General features: G+C 37.9%; 4 protein-coding genes across 6 annotated transcripts in view; all 4 read left to right on the top strand.

The window, feature by feature from the left end:
* Positions 1-4738, top strand: part of LOC134817291 (double-stranded RNA-specific adenosine deaminase-like) — a 536580-nt gene extending 531842 nt beyond the window's left edge. Inside the window, exons 1-6 of one of the 3 annotated variants that reach the window (XM_063826441.1) lie at positions 836-1038; positions 1403-1458; positions 1626-2088; positions 2269-2425; positions 2632-2731; positions 2948-4738. In XM_063826441.1, coding sequence (XP_063682511.1) covers positions 2318-2425; positions 2632-2731; positions 2948-4491 — 1752 coding nt within the window. In that variant the 5' untranslated portion in view covers positions 836-1038; positions 1403-1458; positions 1626-2088; positions 2269-2317 and the 3' untranslated portion in view covers positions 4492-4738. Of the gene's footprint in view, positions 1-832; positions 1039-1402; positions 1459-1625; positions 2089-2268; positions 2426-2631; positions 2732-2947 lie in introns of those variants that run through there. The other 2 variants (XM_063826427.1, XM_063826435.1) reach the window with 2 other exon arrangements.
* Positions 1-22894, top strand: part of LOC134817510 (2-oxoglutarate and iron-dependent oxygenase domain-containing protein 2-like) — a 94511-nt gene that overhangs the window by 55320 nt on the left and 16297 nt on the right. The window lies entirely within an intron of this gene.
* LOC134820340 (uncharacterized) lies at positions 5259-8643 on the top strand. The gene is made up of 2 exons (XM_063830639.1): positions 5259-5354; positions 5517-8643. Exon 2 carries the CDS (start codon positions 5559-5561, stop codon positions 7260-7262), a length of 1704 nt encoding a protein of 567 aa, XP_063686709.1. The 5' UTR covers positions 5259-5354; positions 5517-5558; the 3' UTR covers positions 7263-8643.
* On the top strand, positions 8862-21833 carry LOC134817467 (zinc finger protein 17-like). The gene is made up of 10 exons (XM_063826609.1): positions 8862-8947; positions 9102-9201; positions 9742-9826; positions 9965-10011; positions 10167-10381; positions 17909-17960; positions 18643-18780; positions 19030-19107; positions 20605-20739; positions 21105-21833. The coding sequence occupies exons 1-10, from the start codon at positions 8862-8864 to the stop codon at positions 21450-21452; spliced, it is 1284 nt and encodes a 427-aa protein (XP_063682679.1). The 3' UTR covers positions 21453-21833.

Genomic DNA, 22894 nt, shown 5'->3' with positions numbered 1-22894 from the left:
TAAAACAATTCATAAAATATAATGCCCATTTGCATTTGGTGTATGACTTTTTGTCCTTGACTGCTAGTTTGGTTTTGGAAGGACAGGTAACTAACGGGGCAAGGAATGCGCGTGCTTGGAAGCTTTTGCACACACCGAAATGCTAGTTCAGTTAAGTTTATAGAGACAAGGCTCAGATTAGGACTAGGAGAAAAATTGTTGGCAGACATTAGGGGTTCTGTTTATAGTTGTTATTATAGGTTGCAGTCTTGTTGTGACAAAAAGTCTACACTAAAACATGCTTTAGTTTATATTGTGTACGATATAAAATGCAGCTTCAAGGTGGATATTGGAGAGCTGGCGAAAGATTATGGCCTTTGTATCAATGGTTATAATAAGCTATAAATATCTTAAACTATACAGTGCTAATTAAAAATTTCTTTTTAATTAGCATGTTTTTTTGTTTTTTTGTCACAACAAGACTGCAACCTATAGTAACAACTATAAAGTCTAAACAGAACCCCTAAGGTTTGCTAACAATTTTCTTCTGGTCCTAATATGTGTGCAAAAGCTTTCAGGCACGCGCATTCCTTGCCTCGTTAGTTACCTGTCCTTCCAAAACCAAACTAGCAGTCAAGGACAAAAAGTCATACACCAAATGGGCATTATATTTTATGAATTGTTTTACATCTTTTTATTCTGTAAAATGTGCTAAAATTAACTTTCTTGTTTCATTGAATTTCTTGTTTCATTGAACAAATTATCTAGCTTGATTGATTCAAAGGGAGAAAAAATTCCTCTTCTGTATTTAATAACATGTCTCATTTTTTGTTAATATTTAAAAAAATATTGAAATGTTTAGGACCCTCATGGAAGATCACATTGTGAGAATACTTCGTTCTGCGGGAGGGCCTCGCTCTTCAGCTGAACTTTCCAAAAGTACAAGATCCTCAAAAGAGGAAACTGAGTTGGCTTGTGGTAGATTAGCCTCAGTAGGTCAAATTGTCAAGATAACTGATGAGATGTGGTGCATCAACCCAAAATTTGGGAAATTTCATGGTAATAAATAAATTCGCATGATACAGGTTTTTGTTTGAAGATTTAATAAGATTGATTTCAAAGTAAGGCTGGTCTAAAGCTCAAAATGGATACTAACCACTAGCAAATATATTGCAGAAGTAAAGCACCTTTTGTTAAGACGATTTGTATTGTTATTTCATTTTTTGGCATTGACATAACAGTTGACATAACAATTGTTTTGTAGAAGCGTAAAATATGAAGGCTGCGGTAACATTACAACGTCACAAGCAGTTTATAAATTAGAACCATTTCTTGGTACATAAATTTACATTTTGCCAAGATTTAGTTCAAGGATAAAGACTGCTTACTAATTAAAATTATTCGCTCATGTCTAATATTTCAGTGTGTTGGGATCCTAGAGAGGACTAAGTTTCCAACACATTTTAGGCATAATCGAATGTAAAGTATAAAATACAATATTATTCGAGTCATATTTTATACTAAATTATTTTATATTACAAATGATTCTTTTTGTTTTATGTTTTTTTGACATCATAACGTGCTCGTTTTAAATATTCCTTTAACACAGATAATGATGAAATATTTATGTTGTCAAACTTTTCCAGGTAACAACAATTCGTCTGCGATAAGGCCTAGACCCACTCCTCGTCCGATCCCCAGCTCCACATTTACACACCCGGCCACACCAAGACATTCTCGTCCAGTCCCTACTAGACCACCTTCCTCTGGTGCTAGACCAGTTCAACCAATAGCTCAGCCGGGAGCAGCTCTAAATCAGTCTACAAGAGCTCCTCCTCTGTCCATAAATAGGTTGCCTGCACCTCACTACAGTGCCCCTCGGCCAATAAGTAATAACATACCTGTTTCTTTGTCTCCTGGATTTTCAAGCAGTAGACCTCCTCCTCGACCGATTAGATTTAACCAGGCAGCTGGAACCAGTGCCCCTCCACGTCCCTCAGTGAGACTACAAGGAGCATTAAAATCTGACGCTTCAAATCATCGAGGTGTTGAAATTCACCCTTCAAGAAGCAGATTTGTGGAAGAAGATCATGATGGAGAAAACACTAGGTAAATATTGTGGGTATTTCAACTTTTAATCCAACCCTCATATTAGAAATACACCATAGGCATCACAAGTTGTTGTTATGATTACTACTTTGAATAAACTTTTCCAGTTACTTAAAATTAAAGTGAAAATAATTGCATATTATAATTATTTTACCAGTTATTTAACATCTAATTTATCAGGAATGAAAAAGACACCTTGACCAGTACGGAACAACTTGTTCTAGATAAGATGAAAAGCAGCAACAATCCTTGGACAATCAGACAGCTGAAAATGGGTGGAGGATACGTGACGCATAACCTTTGTACGGGATTGATAGATAAGGGCTTTATCATCAAGGTAATGATAATGTCATGTCAGATTTTTATTTTTTCTATTTCACTCTTGTCGTGATCACAAATAACAAGGAAATGAGCCATTTAATGTGATCATACGATGATGGAAAATGGAAATGTTGTGTAAATGTTGTGTAAATGTTGTGTAAATGTTGTGTAAATGTTGATGTAAATGTTGATGTAAATGTTGATGTAAACTGAATATTGCAGATTGACATGGGGAATGAAGAGCCAATGTATGCGATTAATCTCAAGAAAATTACAAAATCTACATTTCCTTCCAAGAGATCAGCTCCTCTGCCCATGCCAGGTTTTTCTTAAACTGCAAATATCTTTCCTTGGTTATTTATTCAGCTACTTTAGTGCCTGAAGTGTAAATGATCGATATTTAAATGCTATAGATAATTTAGTTCATCAAATTTTTTTTCACTCTGAATTTGTTTTGTTTATCTGGATCTATAATATATATGTATTATATATGATTGTTAAATCAACTATTTTAACCTGATGAACAAAATATTTACAGGTGATCAAAGTTCAGCATTCCAAGCTAAGACTGCAAGGTTGAACCCTGTAAGTGCCATCCAAATAAGTAGTAAAATAGCCCATGACTCAATCAACAAGAATCCCATCTCGGCTATAATTGAACTCGCCCAAGCTAACGGACTCGCTCCAGCCTTCAACATTACACGCACATCTGGCCCCACAAATCGAAAGAAATTTCACATGAGACTAACCATGGGGGATCGCACGTTTGACTCAGTAGCCACCAGCAAAAAGGTGGCCAAACAGAATGTGGCTGAACTAGCACTGAGAATGTTACACTCAGAGCGGTCCGGGGCTGTGCCTGTGTCCACGGCAGTCGTTGATGTCTCTCAAAAGAGTTCCAGGGATCCTGAGATATTAGTTGATCAGATTAACGAGTTCACTCCTATCCATAGTAGCACGATCGAGGGTACTGGATTTTTCGGTAAAGTCGGGAGATTCTCCTATGACACTTACAACAAATTAGCTGCATCCGTGCATCTTTCAACCGTTGGAAGAAAAGTTATTTCTGTTTTCATCATCGAAGATTCACGATCAGGTTTACCTTTGTGGTCCGCTGTTTCCCTTGGATCAGGAAACAGGACAGTGAATGGTGATAACATCAACTTTGAGGGTAAAACTGTCAATGATTCACATGCTGAAATAACTGCCAGACGTGGATTTCGACGATTTTTGTGGAAACAGCTGCGAACTGTCACTGGGAAGGAGGGAAAGGCGATGCCGTTTGATGCTGTTTTGGAGGAAACTCCAGGTGGTAAATACAGGCTGAACCACAAAGTCAGAGTTCATCTTTTCATCAGCACCGCGCCCTGTGGTGACAGCGCAATATTCCCCATTTCCGAAGCTACACAGTCAAATGAACACGTGGTCGCACATGATCCAACGATGGAAAACGAAAAACAGGGCTTGCTGAGAAGCAAAATGGAATCAGGCCAAGGAACCAACCCAACATCATCCTCAGAAGATCCTCTCACAATCGACGGTATTATGATGGGCGACCAAAGGTTAAAAACGATGTCCTGCAGTGATAAAGTGAGCAGATGGAACATACTGGGCCTGCAAGGTTGTCTCCTCTCTGAGTACCTGGAACCCGTCTACCTGTCCTCGCTGACACTGGGCTGTCTCTACCACCACGGTCACCTGTCCCGCGCAGTGTGCTGTCGTTACAATGACATCCCCCTCCCGGCCCCCTACCGCCTCAACCACCCACTGCTGGGATGTGTGCCTGGTCAGGAGGCTGAGAGGGAGCTGGGTAAAACCAATGAAATGAGTATGAACTGGTGTGCAGGTGATGACAAGGTGGAGGTGCTGGATGGGTGTCGGGGGAGGTGCGCTAAGGGTGTCATCTCCAGACTTGCTCGTGTTAGTGTGCTGAAGGAGTATGAGGAGTTTTCTGGGGCCGAGTGTAAGGATTATAACAAGGTTAAGGAGCGGATTACCGAATATTGTGAGGCGAAGGAAGTTTATAATAAGTTTGTAAAGGAGAAGAATTATGGCGTTTGGATTAAAAAACCTGCCTGTTGAATTTCATTCTAACTTTTCAATTTTATTCTTTTTTAAGGGTGGTGATGAATATTTTTAGACATTCACACTCGGAATAATATATCTATTTTCAATTGTTTTCTTTTTTTGTTTCCACATTGTTACAGGTGTTTTGCTTTTGAAATTAATTTTGAGGTGAACTTTTTACATTAGTACAGAATTATGCTAATTACATGAAAACTCTAATTATGCTTATTGCTTATTTATTCAAAATTCTTGTTAAGTAATTTTTTACGGTTTCTCCCGATTAGATCGACTTCGTAGGTCGTTAGATCGATCTTTAATATTCAGTGTAATTACCTTGGTCCTGCATACGTTCATATATGACGTAGCCGTATGCTCGCTGCTACCGATTGTACTCGGAGCAAGAACTCATTACCCTTATCCATGTCTTCAGATAGTAATATAATATTATTATTATGAACTTTCCACGACCAAAATTTTGAATATTCGATTTTCCTTAAGTAACTTGATAAACACATTATTAAAACCAGTGTGTCGCTCTTTGGTGTCCTAAGCCTTTAGTTCTTGACTAAAAAAGAGTTGCAATTCTGTTGACTGTGTTAATGTGTAGTTATAATACAATAATACCTCCGCTACTGAGTGCTAAGCGTGATAATTCCCGACAGATTGCTGCAGGGAACGCGCGGGAAAAATGTGCAAATTATCAGCTCTCGGTGTCCCCGAGTTTTAGTGGATATAATTCCCGGAAGGTATTATAACAATATACCCTCACCATTAGGATGGGTGAACCCTGTGAGGCCGAGGGATGTGGTGGAAGTGGAACATTGCGGTGTCCTACATGTATAAAACTGGGACTTCAACTTAGTAATTTTTGTAGTCAGGTAATTGTTATGGCATAACCAATTAACAGCATGCACATTTATTCATCAAGCCCACAATGATAAGTACTTAAGTACTAGTTTAATCTGAAAAACCTGAAAATGAGTAGCCTTTATTTAAACATTTTATTTAAGCATTAATCTAATACTTTAGAGACCTTTCAGGGATGTTTCGAAACAGAAAATCACAAATTGAAACATGATCTGATGAATAAACTCCTTTGGATCGGTAATCGAGTTCATGCGATGGAATCAGCTATAACTGTCCGAAGACTTTGTGAAGATAAATTCACCATGTTTCCCAGAGCTCCTAACTTGTCTAAGTTCATTGATGCCTTTCACCGTAACGAGACAGACCTCAACAAAAAAGAGAAACTAGAAAAAAGGCGCCAGGAAGAATATCATGCTGAGGTTCAAGTTTTCAGAGCTTTAGAAAATTTGAAAGTTACACAAAGTTTGGATTTTGTTTTACATAACCTTAGATATACTCATGGACAGTATGGGTATTTTGTAGACGATCATGACGTAAATTGTTCGAAAAAGCCACAAGAAGAAGAAGGAGAATGTGACTTTGTAGCGGTCGTTAACTCATGCTTTGTTGTGTTTGAGGTTAAAAGCCCAAATAAAGAGAGCAAAAACCGCCCAAAAATGTTCAGAGATCGACTTAAAGAATCAATCGTGCAGAGAAAGAGGACTGTAAAACTTTTACAGGGAATGGCAAAAAGATATGGACTTAGCTACCCATTCCCAGTGATTCTGGACTTTACAATTTTCTGTGGACTAACTAGGGAGGAGGCTGGCAGTCTGACACAAAGTGGATCTAACCTTGCTGAAGATTTATCTGAAATTGTATTTGAGGATGACCTCCCTAATTTTACTGCATGGTGGGATGTAAATGTCATGGAAACATATATTAACTCTTGCAGCACTCCTGGTGTATGGTCATTATTGGCTAATAATAAAACATTATACCAAAAAAACATGGAAGCAATCGGTAAAATGCAGATAACTTTTCTAGGGTTGTGGATTTCTCATATGCATAAGGAAAACCCGAGTTCATTATATCGTCAAGTCCCAGAAGGCAGTCTCCCACATTGTATTATTGAAATTGACAAAGTGCTTAGATCCGAGATAATCACTAGAAAACCCTCCGGTCCTATAAACAGAGAAATAAGGGGAGCTCCACCAGTATTCAAAAATCATTTGGGAATAGAATGCCTTACTGTAGAGCAGATGAACATCTTCAAGTGTGAGGAAAAACACATTTGTATTAACGATCCTGCTGGGTCCGGAAAGACAGTCGTACTGCTTGGCAAAATGTTGGAACTGGCAAAAAAAGAACAAAAGTCAGAGCGGAAAATACTTGTGCTTGCCTTTGGTGAGTACTCTGCTGAAAGATACAAAAAGGCATGTGATTCAGCATCTATCAATAACCTTACAATCCCTCTTACCACTGAAAACCTGCCTCAAACCGATAAAGCTCCACTTCTTGAGCAACAAGACGTATATTTGATGGTAAAACAGTGTATGATAAAGTGTGTTCAAGATTCATTCCAGGAAAAACCGTTGTATAAAGTAGCCATAATGTACAATTTGGCAAACTTATTAAGCATTGTTAAATTAGATATCTTTTCCTTGATATTTGATTTGTTCCCTGATCATCATATCCTGGTGGATGACGGACAATGTATATTTTCTCACAATTGGGAATCAGTGAGTGAGGAAGACGTTCACAGCTTTCTGGAGCATCTTAAAAAAATCGCTGTTGTCCAGGAAACTGATGTTTGGCTGAGTTATGATCCGGTTCAATATTATTACAATAAGTTATTCCAATGTCTTCCATCTCGCGTGGGTCCAAGTCCTCTAGAGATTCTCTGGTTGTGGTTGAAGCAGTTGAACCAAGAGAAGTGAATTAAGCAAAGGATTGGCCACACATTTTCAAGGATCAATGATGGTGCTGAAAAGTAATTTACGAAATACAGAAGAACTCGCTAACATACTCTCCTTCCTCAGAGAAAATATAATGAAAGGCTTCAGCAATGACGTAGAAGTTCCATCACAAGAAAAAGGACATTATATTCATGGTTTCAAACCGACTATATATTTTCTGAACAGTGAAACCGTTTCTGATTTTAGTGTATTGAACAAATGGGAATATGAAAAACTAAAACTTCTTGCTCCCCATGATCGTAAGCTAATTGTGGAACTAAAAATCATGAAAAGTACTCATTCACTTTTATGAGTGCTGCTCAAGAATTTGGTAGGAATAATTTGGGCAGCATTCCCTCTGCTGAATGGCCAGCCTGTTACAGCAGTACTTGGCACAGACAGAGGATCACTGGAGTCGTTCGTCATAGAGTTGTACCTCCTTATATCCAGAGCTAGAGTTTACTGCACTGTGTTTGTGTTAGATTGTCCAGATTCACCTATTCATGAGGAGATTTTAGAGTTGGAGAAAGAACTGGTGAAATATGCTCATGTCATACGTCTAGATACACCAGAAGCTTCCAAGATGTTGTTGCATGATCGAATGAAGCTGACTATGACGAGAGGCGAGCTGGAGAAAAGCCCCGATAATGAGGTTAGGAAGTTTGTGTCGAATTTATTGTGGGGAAGTTGAATAATATTACAATTACAATTCATCTTAGATCAGATTGCTGATATGAACTGCACTTCTAATTCAGTGCGTCTTATTCCGATAGTGATATACACGTAGATACACTGATCTTTGTTTAAAATAGTTTGAATTGTGGATCAGTGGACCTAACTGTTTTAATGTGTATTGTGCATGTTTTGATATCTGAGCTCTGCCCTTTAAATCATTACATATTAAACATTTTAATATGATATTATTTTAATCGTGATAAATTAAGTGTTATAAAGTGTAAAATGTAGTACAGCGTTAAGCAAAAACTCCAATGGATGGTTACCGTAATGGGTGCCACATGCCTAGCATGAAATATTTACCTACTTACTTGCATTTGTGTAAGTCTGTAGATACATTAGTATCGGGCGTTGCCTGCTACAGGCTATCCCGAAACTAGAAGTATGATCTAATAAATAAGTGTAAAATTATAGTTTTTAAGGTTAAATCTTATTACATCTTGGTAGATGTTAGATAGTTTGTTCTTCGTGCAGAACTAGTTAGCTTTTTGGGATGTTCTTTACTATCAAAGAGTTAGCCAAAAGTGTCATGTTATATTAACGTAATGTTTACGTGCTTTGTTTTCAGTGAATGAATATGAGTTAGTCTATATTTTCTATATTCGGAATAATTTTAAATAAAGTTTCCTAAAAATATCTTCATCTTACTAGTATAGTCTTATTATATTACTACTATAATAGTCGTATTATATAAAGAAAAATAAATATATTATGAGTATCAATCACACAGCACGACTTGAACATTAATTTGCCTATCAACCTGTTGGTTTATCTAATTAAACTGTGTCTGTATGATCCTGTTAGATAGGTCTACTTACAATAACTAGTAGTTTTTATTCCTGTAGGATGTCTGCATCCTGTACAATAATTGGGGTGTCATCTGGGACTATCCAGTATGATTTCGATAAACCATCTTATGAATTCCTCTATCAGTAAGTACTATATCAGTATTCAGTAAGTACTATTATATTAGTAAAGACTAATGGAAGGATTTTGTAGGTGGAAAATATTGTTGGTGGTTTAATTGTAATGACTAAATTATGAAAACTTAAATATAAACGATTAAAACTGACAATATTTGACCAGGTTCTGGAATCAGCACAGGAATTGCATGTGTTATTTCTGCAAACCTTCTAATCCCTACTACGTCACTAGAGACCCTGCTACTGAGTGTTATCCTCTACATGTGAGTATTGTTTAGTATCATCATTATAATATGTGCCATTGAATCAGTATCAAATGATAAAGTAGTTCAGTGTTGTGAAAATCATATGATGGGTTAACGATTAGTGTTGTTTAATTTGTTACTAATGTGTTACTAATTTGTAACTAATTTGTTAATATAATTTTTTACTAATTTGTTACTAATTTGTTACTAATTTGTTACTAATTTGTTACTAATTTGTTACTAATTTGTTACTAATTTGTTACTAATTTGTTACTAATTTGTTACTAATTTGTTACTAATTTGTTACTAATTTGTTACTAATTTGTTACTAATTTGTTACTAATGTGTTACTAATTTGTTACTAATTTGTTACTAATTTGTTACTAATTTGTTACTAATTTGTTACTAATTTGTTACTAATTTGTTACTAATTTGTTACTAATTTGTTACTAATTTGTTACTAATTTGTTACTAATTTGTTACTAATTTGTTACTAATTTGTTACTAATTTGTTACTAATTTGTTACTAATTTGTTACTAATTTGTTGACTACTTCAGTCACCCATGGTTTTCCAACCGAATATTCATGTTAAAGACAATCCAAAGCTTCTGATAAGCGATTATCCATCCTTGATAGCGCCAGGTAATACCTTAGAGTGACTACGTAAGGTAATTCTCCTCTACATTTTAAGTAGTTTCATAATATTCAAAGTGGATCAATTAGTTATAGCTAGTTGATGACCATAACTCCACAAGTGGCTTAATTATTCTTCTTTTGCAGATAAATCGGATGATAACGTAGAAACCAATGCCAAGAAAAAAGTCGTTGTAAGTTTTCTGCAATTTTATTGTCAAAGCTTTTGACTATTATGCTTGATTTTTGACTACCAAGAAGCTTTTTTGACTACAAAAAATGCTGAATAGAACAAGAATAAATCGTTTTTAATCCCCGAAACCACATTTTCCAAACCCCTTATTTACAGTTGACCTGCAGTCAGTGCCAGAAGGAGTTCAAACATAAAAAGCGGTACAAAACCCACGTGGAGGTGTGTAATGGTGCGATGCCGTGCCAAATGTGCGGTAAAATGTTCAACAGTGACCGGTGTCTGCAGGACCATGTTCGGAATGTACATACCAATAGCAACCTCTCTTGTGTCCACTGTTTGAAGGTCTTCAAGACTAAAGTTAGTCTTAGGATGTGAGTTCTCGTTTATTTGGTGGTTTTCTTTTAAAACTAAAGGTTTTCTTTATTATTTTCAAGTCAATGTCCTTTATTATTGTTATGGTATTAGTTAATAAAGGTTCTTAACTTAAGACAATTGTTTTATTCCAGGCACACGAGAAGAATGCATACCCCGTATGTTAAGTCGCTTAACTTAAGACAATTGTTTTATTCCAGGCACACCAGAAGAATGCATACCCCGTATGTTAAGTCGCTTAACTTAAGTAAATTGTTTAATTCCAGGCACACCAGAAGAATGCATACTCCGTATTTTAAGTCGCTTAACTTAAGTAAATTGTTTTATTCCAGGCACACCAGAAGAATGCATACTCCGTATGTTAAGTCCCTTAACTTAAGTAAATTGTTTAATTCCAGGCACACCAGAAGAATGCATACTCCGTATTTTAAGTCGCTTAACTTAAGTAAATTGTTTTATTCCAGGCACACCAGAAGAATGCATACCCCGTATGTTAAGTCCCTTAACTTAAGTCGCTTGTTTTATTCCAGGCACACCAGAAGAATGCATACTCCGTATGTTAAGTCCCTTAACTTAAGTAAATTGTTTTATTCCAGGCACACCAGAAGAATGCATACTCCGTATGTTAAGTCGCTTAACTCAAGTAAATTGTTTTATTCCAGGCACACCAGAAGAATGCATACTCCGTATGTTAAGTCGCTTAACTTAAGTAAATTGTTGTATTCCAGGCACACCAGAAGAATGCATACTCCGTATGTTAAGTCCCTTAACTTAAGTCGCTTGTTTTATTCCAGGCACACCAGAAGAATGCATACTCCGTATGTTAAGTCGCTTAACTTAAGTAAATTGTTGTATTCCAGGCACACCAGAAGAATGCATACTCCGTATGTTAAGTCCCTTAACTTAAGTCGCTTGTTTTATTCCAGGCACACCAGAAGAATGCATACTCCGTATGTTAAGTCGCTTAACTTAAGTAAATTGTTGTATTCCAGGCACACCAGAAGAATGCATACCCCGTATGTTAAGTCCCTTAACTTAAGTCGCTTGTTTTATTCCAGGCACACCAGAAGAATGCATACTCCGTATGTTAAGTCCCTTAACTTAAGTAAATTGTTTTATTCCAGGCACACCAGAAGAATGCATACTCCGTATGTTAAGTCGCTTAACTCAAGTAAATTGTTTTATTCCAGGCACACCAGAAGAATGCATACTCCGTATGTTAAGTCCCTTAACTTAAGTAAATTGTTGTATTCCAGGCACACCAGAAGAATGCATACTCCGTATGTTAAGTCCTTTAACTTAAGTAAATTGTTTTATTCCAGGCACACCAGAAGAATGCATACTCCGTATGTTAAGTCGCTTAACTTAAGTAAATTGTTTTATTCCAGGCACACCAGAAGAATGCATACTCCGTATGTTAAGTCGCTTAACTTAAGTAAATTGTTTTATTCCAGGCACACGAGAAGAATGCATACCCCGTATGTTTAGTCCCTTAACTTAAGTAAATTGTTTTATTCCAGGCACACCAGAAGAATGCATACTCCGTATGTTAAGTCGCTTAACTTAAGTAAATTGTTTTATTCCAGGCACACCAGAAGAATGCATACTCCGTATGTTAAGTCGCTTAACTTAAGTAAATTGTTTTATTCCAGGCACACCAGAAGAATGCATACTCCGTATGTTAAGTCGCTTAACTTAAGTAAATTGTTTTATTCCAGGCACACCAGAAGAATGCATACTCCGTATGTTAAGTCGCTTAACTTAAGTAAATTGTTTTATTCCAGGCACACCAGAAGAATGCATACTCCGTATGTTAAGTCCCTTAACTTAAGTAAATTGTTTAATTCTTGGCACACCAGAAGAATGCATACTCCGTATGTTTAGTCGCTTAACTTAAGTAAATTGTTTAATTCTTGGCACACCAGAAGAATGCATACTCCTTATGTTAAGTCGCTTAACTTAAGTAAATTGTTTTATTCTTGGCACACCAGAAGAATGCATACTCCGTATGTTAAGTCCCTTAACTTAAGTAAATTGTTTAATTCCAGGCACACCAGAAGAATGCATACTCCGTATGTTAAGTCGCTTAACTTAAGTAAATTGTTTTATTCCAGGCACACCAGAAGAATGCATACTCCGTATGTTAAGTCCCTTAACTTAAGTAAATTGTTTTATTCCAGGCACACCAGAAGAATGCATACTCCGTATGTTAAGTCGCTTAACTTAAGTAAATTGTTTTATTCCAGGCACACGAGAAGAATGCATACCCCGTATGTTAAGTCCCTTAACTTAAGTCGCTTGTTTTATTCCAGGCACACGAGAAGAATGCATACTCCGTATGTTAAGTCCCTTAACTTAAGTAAATTGTTTTATTCCAGGCACACGAGAAGAATGCATACCCCGTATGTTAAGTCCCTTAACTTAAGTCGCTTGTTTTATTCCAGGCACACGAGAAGAATGCATACTCCGTATGTTAAGTCGCTTAACTTAAGTAAATTGTTTTATTCCAGGCACACCAGAAGAATGCATACTCCGTATGTTAAGTCCCTTAACTTAAGTAAATTGTTTTATTCCAGGCACACGAGAAGAATGCATACCCCGTATGTTAAGTCCCTTAACTTAAGTCGCTTGTTTTATTCCAGGCACACGAGAAGAATGCATACTCCGTATGTTAAGTCCCTTAACTTAAGTAAATTGTTTTATTCCAGGCACACCAGAAGAATGCATACTCCGTATGTTAAGTCGCTTAACTTAAGTAAATTGTTTTATTCCAGGCACACCAGAAGAATGCATACTCCGTATGTTAAGTCGCTTAACTAAAGTAAATTGTTTTATTTCAGGCACACCAGAAGAATGCATACTCCGTATGTTAAGTCGCTTAACTTAAGTAAATTGTTTTATTCCAGGCACACCAGAAGAATGCATACTCCGTATGTTAAGTCCCTTAACTTAAGTAAATTGTTTTATTCCAGGCACACCAGAAGAATGCATACCCCGTATGTTAAGTCGCTTAACTTAAGTAAATTGTTTTATTCCAGGCACACCAGAAGAATGCATACTCCGTATGTTAAGTCCCTTAACTTAAGTAAATTGTTTTATTCCAGGCACACCAGAAGAATGCATACTCCGTATGTTAAGTCGCTTAACTTAAGTAAATTGTTTTATTCCAGGCACACCAGAAGAATGCATACCCCGTATGTTAAGTCGCTTAACTTAAGTAAATTGTTTTATTCCAGGCACACCAGAAGAATGCATACCCCGTATGTTAAGTCGCTTAACTTAAGTAAATTGTTTTATTCCAGGCACACCAGAAGAATGCATACTCCGTATGTTAAGTCGCTTAACTTAAGTAAATTGTTTTATTCCAGGCACACCAGAAGAATGCATACCCCGTATGTTAAGTCGCTTAACTTAAGTAAATTGTTTTATTCCAGGCACACCAGAAGAATGCATACTCCGTATGTTAAGTCGCTTAACTTAAGTAAATTGTTTTATTCCAGGCACACGAAAAGAATGCATACCCCGTATGTTAAGTCCCTTAACTTAAGTAAATTGTTTTATTCCAGGCACACCAGAAGAATGCATACTCCGTATGTTAAGTCGCTTAACTTAAGTAAATTGTTTAATTCCAGGCACACCAGAAGAATGCATACCCCGTATGTTAAGTCCCTTAACTTAAGTAAATTGTTTTATTCCAGGCACACCAGAAGAATGCATACCCCGTATGTTAAGTCGCTTAACTTAAGTAAATTGTTTTATTCCAGGCACACCAGAAGAATGCATACCCCGCATGTTAAGTCGCTTAACTTAAGTAAATTGTTTAATTCCAGGCACACCAGAAGAATGCATACTCCGTATGTTAAGTCGCTTAACTTAAGTCGCTTGTTTTATTCCAGGCACACCAGAAGAATGCATACCCCGTATGTTAAGTCGCTTAACTTAAGTAAATTGTTTTATTCCAGGCACACCAGAAGAATGTATACTCCGTATGTTAAGTCGCTTAACTTAAGTAAATTGTTTTATTCCAGGCACACCAGAAGAATGCATACTCCGTATGTTAAGTCGCTTAACTTAAGTAAATTGTTTTATTCCAGGCACACCAGAAGAATGCATACCCCGTATGTTAAGTCGCTTAACTTAAGTAAATTGTTTTATTCCAGGCACACCAGAAGAATGCATACCCCGTATGTTAAGTCGCTTAACTTAAGTAAATTGTTTAATTCCAGGCACACCAGAAGAATGCATACTCCGTATGTTAAGTCGCTTAACTTAAGTAAATTGTTTTATTCCAGGCACACCAGAAGAATGCATACCCCGTATGTTAAGTCGCTTAACTTAAGTCGCTTGTTTTATTCCAGGCACACCAGAAGAATGCATACCCCGTATGTTAAGTCGCTTAACTTAAGTAAATTGTTTTATTCCAGGCACACCAGAAGAATGCATACCCCGTATGTTAAGTCGCTTAACTTAAGTAAATTGTTTTATTCCAGGCACACCAGAAGAATGCATACCCCGTATGTTAAGTCGCTTAACTTAAGTAAATTGTTTTATTCCAGGCACACCAGAAGAATGCATACCCCGCATGTTAAGTCGCTTAACTTAAGTAAATTGTTTAATTCCAGGCACACCAGAAGAATGCATACTCCGTATGTTAAGTCGCTTAACTTAAGTCGCTTGTTTTATTCCAGGCACACCAAAAGAATGCATACCCCGTATGTTAAGTCGCTTAACTTAAGTAAATTGTTTTATTCCAGGCACACCAGAAGAATGCATACTCCGTATGTTAAGTCCCTTAACTTAAGTAAATTGTTTTATTCCAGGCACACCAGAAGAATGCATACTCCGTATGTTAAGTCGCTTAACTTAAGTAAATTGTTTAATTCCAGGCACACCAGAAGAATGCATACTCCGTATGTTAAGTCCCTTAACTTAAGTAAATTGTTTTATTCCAGGCACACCAGAAGAATGCACACTCCGTATGTTAAGTCGCTTAACTTAAGTAAATTGTTTAATTCCAGGCACACCAGAAGAATGCATACTCCGTATGTTAAGTCGCTTAACTTAAGTAAATTGTTTTATTCCAGGCACACCAGAAGAATGCATACCCCGTATGTTAAGTCCCTTAACTTAAGTAAATTGTTTTATTCCAGGCACACCAGAAGAATGCATACCCCGTATGTTAAGTCGCTTAAATTTAGTAAATTGTTTTATTCCAGGCACACCAGAAGAATGCATACCCCGTATGTTAAGTCCCTTAACTTAAGTAAATTGTTTTATTCCAGGCACACCAGAAGAATGCATACCCCGTATGTTAAGTCCCTTAACTTAAGTAAATTGTTTTATTCCAGGCACACCAGAAGAATGCATACCCCGTATGTTTAGTCCCTTAACTTAAGTAAATTGTTTTATTCCAGGCACACCAGAAGAATGCATACTCCGTATGTTAAGTCGCTTAACTTAAGTAAATTGTTTTATTCCAGGCACACCAGAAGAATGCATACTCCGTATGTTAAGTCGCTTAACTTAAGTAAATTGTTTTATTCCAGGCACACCAGAAGAATGCATACTCCGTATGTTAAGTCGCTTAACTTAAGTAAATTGTTTTATTCCAGGCACACCAGAAGAATGCATACTCCGTATGTTAAGTCGCTTAACTTAAGTAAATTGTTTTATTCCAGGCACACCAGAAGAATGCATACTCCGTATGTTAAGTCCCTTAACTTAAGTAAATTGTTTTATTCCAGGCACACCAGAAGAATGCATACTCCGTATGTTAAGTCGCTTAACTTAAGTAAATTGTTTTATTCCAGGCACACCAGAAGAATGCATACTCCGTATGTTAAGTCGCTTAACTTAAGTAAATTGTTTTATTCCAGGCACACCAGAAGAATGCATACTCCGTATGTTAAGTCCCTTAACTTAAGTAAATTGTTTTATTTCAGGCACACCAGAAGAATGCATACCCCGTATGTTTAGTCCCTTAACTTAAGTAAATTGTTTTATTCCAGGCACACCAGAAGAATGCATACTCCGTATGTTAAGTCGCTTAACTTAAGTAAATTGTTTTATTCCAGGCACACCAGAAGAATGCATACTCCGTATGTTAAGTCGCTTAACTTAAGTAAATTGTTTTATTCCAGGCACACCAGAAGAATGCATACTCCGTATGTTAAGTCGCTTAACTTAAGTAAATTGTTTTATTCCAGGCACACCAGAAGAATGCATACTCCGTATGTTAAGTCGCTTAACTTAAGTAAATTGTTTTATTCCAGGCACACCAGAAGAATGCATACTCCGTATGTTAAGTCGCTTAACTTAAGTAAATTGTTTTATTCCAGGCACACCAGAAGAATGCATACTCCGTATGTTAAGTCGCTTAACTTAAGTAAATTGTTTAATTCCAGGCACACCAGAAGAATGCATACTCCGTATGTTAAGTCGCTTAAATTTAGTAAATTGTTTTATTCCAGGCACACCAGAAGAATGCACACTCCGTATGTTAAGTCGCTTAACTTAAGTAAATTGTTTTATTCCAGGCACACCAGAAGAATGCATACTCCGTATGTTAAGTCGCTTAACTTAAGTAAATTGTTTTATTCCAGGCACACCAGAAGAATGCATACTCCGTATGTTAAGTCGCTTAACTTAAGTAAATTGTTTTATTCCAGGCACACGAAAAGAATGCATACCCCGTATGTTAAGTCGCTTAACTTAAGTAAATTGTTTTATTCCAGGCACACCAGAAGAATGCATACTCCGTATGTTAAGTCGCTTAACTTAAGTAAATTGTTTTATTCCAGGCACACGAAAAGAATGCATACCCCGTATGTTAAGTCGCTTAACTTAAGTAAATTGTTTAATTCCAGGCACACCAGAAGAATGCATACTCCGTATGTTAAGTCCCTTAACTTAAGTAAATTGTTTTATTCCAGGCACACCAGAAGAATGCATACTCCGTATGTTAAGTCGCTTAACTTAAGTAAATTGTTTTATTCCAGGCACACCAGAAGAATGCATACCCCGTATGTTAAGTCCCTTAACTTAAGTAAATTGTTTTATTCCAGGCACACCAGAAGAATGCATACTCCGTATGTTAAGTCCCTTAACTTAAGTAAATTGTTTTATTCCAGGCACACCAGAAGAATGCATACCCCGTATGTTAAGTCGCTTAACTTAAGTAAATTGTTTTATTCCAGGCACACCAGAAGAATGCATACCCCGTATGTTAAGTCGCTTAACTTAAGTAAATTGTTTTATTCCAGGCACACCAGAAGAATGCATACTCCGTATGTTAAGTCGCTTAACTTAAGTAAATTGTTTTATTCCAGGCACACCAGAAGAATGCATACTCCGTATGTTAAGTCGCTTAACTTAAGTAAATTGTTGTATTCCAGGCACACCAGAAGAATGCATACTCCGTATGTTAAGTCGCTTAACTTACGTAAATTGTTTTATTCCAGGCACACGAGAAGAATGCACACTCCGTATGTTAAGTCGCTTAACTTAAGTAAATTGTTGTATTCCAGGCACACCAGAAGAATGCATACTCCGTATGAACGACAGATTTCTTGTAGTCAGGTAATTCTGCTCTTTAGCACTCCTACTTTTATTTTATAATGTTAACTGTTCAATGTTAACTGTTAAGTCAGTTCATCGCTCTTTTGTTTCTTGCATTATTATTAACGTTGATTATATAATATTTCAAAAACCATTGATAAAATAATAAATTAAAACCGCATCCCCTCTCGATGTATTGTGGCAACTTTGTTTCCCAAATGTTTGAAAAACAGATCTAAGGTATTGTTTGAGAGTATTTGGAGCACTTTCAAAAATTCTGATATATTTCCTTTATTGTGATACAAGTTGTTTAAAATTACAAAAAAATGTAATCTAATACCTACAGTAATATAAGTATATAAACAGAAATAACAAACTGATACAATGTAGCTCAGATAACTGAAAATCGAATAATCTAAGGGAAGACACATTATTATCTGAATAATATGGGGAACAGCGTCCTCTAGTCTCCTCTACAGACAGCAACAATTTGATTATATTACTTTTAATACGGTTAACTTTTATCGCGATACCACAAACCTTTCTACACTCGTTTTTAAACAATTTTGGATTCAAAAACCAAAACCCCTACTAACCGAAAACCCCGATTTACTGCTGGTTCCTTCCCCCAAAGTCCGCAATAATAATGCCAATCTACTTTACATCATAATATAAACTTGTATCTTAAATACGTCCCTCTCAGTGTGATAAAACATTTGGATGTCAGCAGTCTCTAAAGCGTCACGTGACAACACACGATACTCAGACCCAGTGGAACTGCGAGGCTTGTGGGATCTACTTTCAGAGCTCGTACAATCTGAGGAGGCATCGTCTTATGCAGGTAGTGTAGTTGTCATGGTAACAAGTGTAGTTGTCATGGTAACTAGTGCAGGTTGGTAGTTGTCATGGTAACTTGTGTAGTTTTTATACACTATACACGTGTTATAGTGAACAAGGGCCACCGTCCCAATTTGGTATAATTTACTCGGCATAGCAGGAAATGTATGAGAATTTTACTTTTTAAAGATACAACCCCAAACTACTAACATTTTAATTAGTTTGTTAAGAATTTAAATTTCCTATCTTGCAGCATGTGCGAAAAACCTTGAGATGCCGAGACTGTAATGGTTACTTCGAGACTCTTCACGAATGGTGGAGCCATGTTGATGTAAGTTGCTTTAGCATGTGTTTTATTCTAGGAAGAATCTTCAGGAGGTTCATCTAGTGAAGAAATCCGCTAATTTTTAACTCACATTATATTGGAAGTGTACACCAGACACCTAATTCCTAAATGTACTGATAGAGCCTATGTACACAGAGCAGTGAGCACTGGTGAGCAGTGAGCACTGGTGAGCAGTGAGCACTGGTGAGCAGTGAGCACTGGTGAGCAGTGAGTACTGGTGAGCAGTGAGCACTGGTGAGCAGTGAGTACTGGTGAGCAGTGAGCACTGGTGAGCAGTGAGTACTGGTGAGCAGTGAGCACTGGTGAGCAGTGAGTACTGGTGAGCAGTGAGTACTGGTGAGCAGTGAGCACTGGTGAGCAGTGAGTACTGGTGAGCAGTGAGCACTGGTGAGCAGTGAGTACTGGTGAGCAGTGAGCACTGGTGAGCAGTGAGCACTGGTGAGCAGTGAGTACTGGTGAGCAGTGAGCACTGGTGAACAGTGAGCACTGGTGAGCAGTGAGCACTGGTGAGCAGTGAGCACTGGTGAGCAGTGAGCACTGGTGAGCAGTGAGCACTGGTGAGCAGTGAGCACTGGTGAGCAGTGAGCACTGGTGAGCAGTGAGCACTGGTGAGCAGTGAGCACTGGTGAGCAGTGAGCACTGGTGAGCAGTGAGCACTGGTGAGCAGTGAGCACTGGTGAGCAGTGAGCACTGGTGAGCAGTGAGCACTGGTGAGCAGTGAGCACTGGTGAGCAGTGAGCACTGGTGAGCAGTGAGCACTGGTGAGCAGTGAGCACTGGTGAGCAGTGAATACTGGTGAGCAGTGGGCACTGGTGAGCAGTGAGCACTGGTGAGCAGTGAGCACTGGTGAGCAATGGGCACTGGTGAGCAGTGAGCACTGGTGAGCAGTGAGCACTGGTGAGCAGTGAGTACTGGTGAGCAGTGGGCACTGGTGAGCAGTGAGCACTGGTGAGCAGTGAGCACTGGTGAGCAGTGAGCAATGGTGAGCAGTGAGCACTGGTGAGCAGTGAGTACTGGTGAGCAGTGAGCACTGGTGAGCAGTGAGCACTGGTGAGCAGTGAGCACTGGTGAGCAGTGAGCACTGGTGAGCAGTGAGCACTGGTGAGCAGTGAGCAATGGTGAGCAGTGAGCACTGGTGAGCAGTGAGTACTGGTGAGCAGTGAGCACTGGTGAGCAGTGAGCACTGGTGAGCAGTGAGCACTGGTGAGCAGTGAGTACTGGTGAGCAGTGAGCACTGGTGAGCAGTGAGCACTGGTGAGCAGTGAGCACTGGTGAGCAGTGAGCACTGGTGAGCAGTGAGCACTGGTGAGCAGTGAGCACTGGTGTTTACACTTTTATTATACACTTGAGACAGACTACAGTGAATATAATTAGCTAATTGTTTAGATCTAAAACGTTATTTGATGTTGATACCTACCGGCCATTTCCTGGTATCAACTAGGCAATATCACACACACACGCGGTATTACATAACTTCTACAGAGTCATCCTAAGAAGAAGTACCTGTGTACAGAGTGTCCCCTCTCATTTAACAACAACAAGAACCGGAAGAGACACTCCCTAGTGCACACAACGCAGAAATCCTTCCATTGTGGCCTGTGTGACAAATCCTTCAAGGTCAGTAGTTACTGTACTAACTGTTTTTGAGTAGTATAATACATGATGTCAATTGTATCGTGTATGTGTGTATAGTGTTATTTGTCTTTTCAAAGCACTTTAACTTTTTAAATGTTAAAGATGTGTTTAAAAAAACGTTCACATATATTCGATCTAGAACAATCTACTGAGCTGTATAGTGATACAGTAGTAGTACTATAAATAGAAAAAGCTTAATATAATGAGGTGATATTATGTAAGATGATCTAACTTATTGGTTATTAAAATAAAGCAAATATTTGAATACTCACTTGCTGCAGTTAAAGAAGAGTCTAACTTATTCGTTATTAACATAAAGCCAATATTTGAATACTCACTTGCTGCAGTTAAAGAAGAGTCTGGTGTACCACCAGATGCACCGACACCTCCGAGTGCGAGGCTACCAGTGTCACCGGTGCGGGAACAAGTTCTCCCGAAAGTGCATCCTAACAGAACACCTCAAAACCCACTCCCCCAAAACCCTGTCCTGTCCTGTGGACACGTGCCATGCCACATTCCACACCAAGTACAGGGTAGCATGTCACGTGGCAACCTGCCACCACTCTTATTTTATACAGACTCGTCGGCTCCGGGCTGCTAGTGCCCAGGATAAAAACAGAATGATAAGACAGAGTCAGTATTACATTCAGAACGATTATATGTACGGGTTTAATTCTTGCTATAATTATGGGTAATGGTAGGTTTATTAATTAGGTTAAGTAAAAGTTGGCTATTGCAGTAACCTTTTCAGTTTTTATGGGTTGTACCACTGTACCGGGGCTTAATTTTAGTTTAAATCATTTTAAAAGCGCTTATCTTCCCGCAGCAGCAGGGATATAACTTGTAAAGTGATTATCGTGATGTACAAATGTATAGTCTAATTGTTAAATGAGCTAGTAACCGACTGCAGTAAACATGCTGTACAAGACTTTTCTTCTGTAACAGTTCAGGATGTTCAACCAAATCAGATACAAATTTGAAATACTGTAAGTATCTGTATGGTGTAAGATTACTACTGCAATCTGAACTTCTGTCTTTTCTTAAGCAACTTTCCACCTAGCTTTTGATGATATTCCTTGTATTTTTCCATAAAATATGAACTGATCAAGAAGTCCATAAGCTTGATATTTCAACACTAAGTCTCGCTTGAATGCCTTAAATGTACATCTCTGTTGGGTATATTTTTATGTCGAAGCGTGTAATAAATGTTATAATTTATTTATTTATTAATTATTTTGCTACAGAATGTGTCACGAGATAGCAGCACCTGGTTTAATCTGGTTCGGAGTACTGACAAACCTCAAGAATATTAGTCTAGAACGCGGTATCCTCTGTTATTCCAAACTTTACCGGGCAGGTAAAACCTCTCCCTGGTTCTACTTCTTCCATATTATTACTGATAAGAACAGTCAGTTTTGTTTTCTGGAAAACGACAGACAGTATCAGGACACTATTCTCTCGTTCATAGAGGATAATGCCACGAGTATTCCTAAATATCTTCTGAAACGGTTTTCCCACAATTTGTCAAGGCAGGAGCATATAGAGAGGTTTAAAAACCATTTCGAAGACGAGGTTGCAGTGGTAGGTACTGTTTCAGACGAGGTTGCAGTGGTAGGTACTGTTTCAGACGAGGTTACAGTGGTAGGTACTGTTTCAGAGTGCAAGCGGAGGTTATCATCCCCTATCTTACCTGACAGCAAACATGTTTGTTTAGACCGTCCCAGAGCTCCTGAGAAGTTGGTGTCTACTGATGTTATCATGATTCAAGATCCTATAATCAGTATAACCAACGATCCTATAATCAGTACAACTGAGGATCCTAGAATCAGTATGACCGAGAATCCTATAATCAGTATGACCGACGATCCTATAGTCAGTATAACCGAGGATTCAGAAATAAAAAAACCGGAAGTGACTCTGTTATCAGTGGAAGAGTTGCTGTTATTAGACGATACTCAATTAATATCACATTTAGCCGGGTTCTCACAGGGATGTGATAGTAAACAGTTTGTAGATGTCAGTTACAAAGATCTGAACACTGTTTTTAATCGGGCCAAAAACTTTCCAGTAGCGCTACAGAACTTTATTAGTGCTGTTGTTGTTCCGTTTCTTGCTGGCAAGAAAGTTTGCACCAGAA

This window comes from Bolinopsis microptera, chromosome 1, assembly GCF_026151205.1.
Source record: "Bolinopsis microptera isolate Bmic1 chromosome 1, MBARI_Bmic_1.0, whole genome shotgun sequence".
Classification (NCBI taxonomy): Eukaryota; Metazoa; Ctenophora; class Tentaculata; order Lobata; family Bolinopsidae; genus Bolinopsis; species Bolinopsis microptera.
Note: the sequence above shows the minus strand (reverse complement) of the source record. Positions and strands in the feature narration are given on the sequence as shown.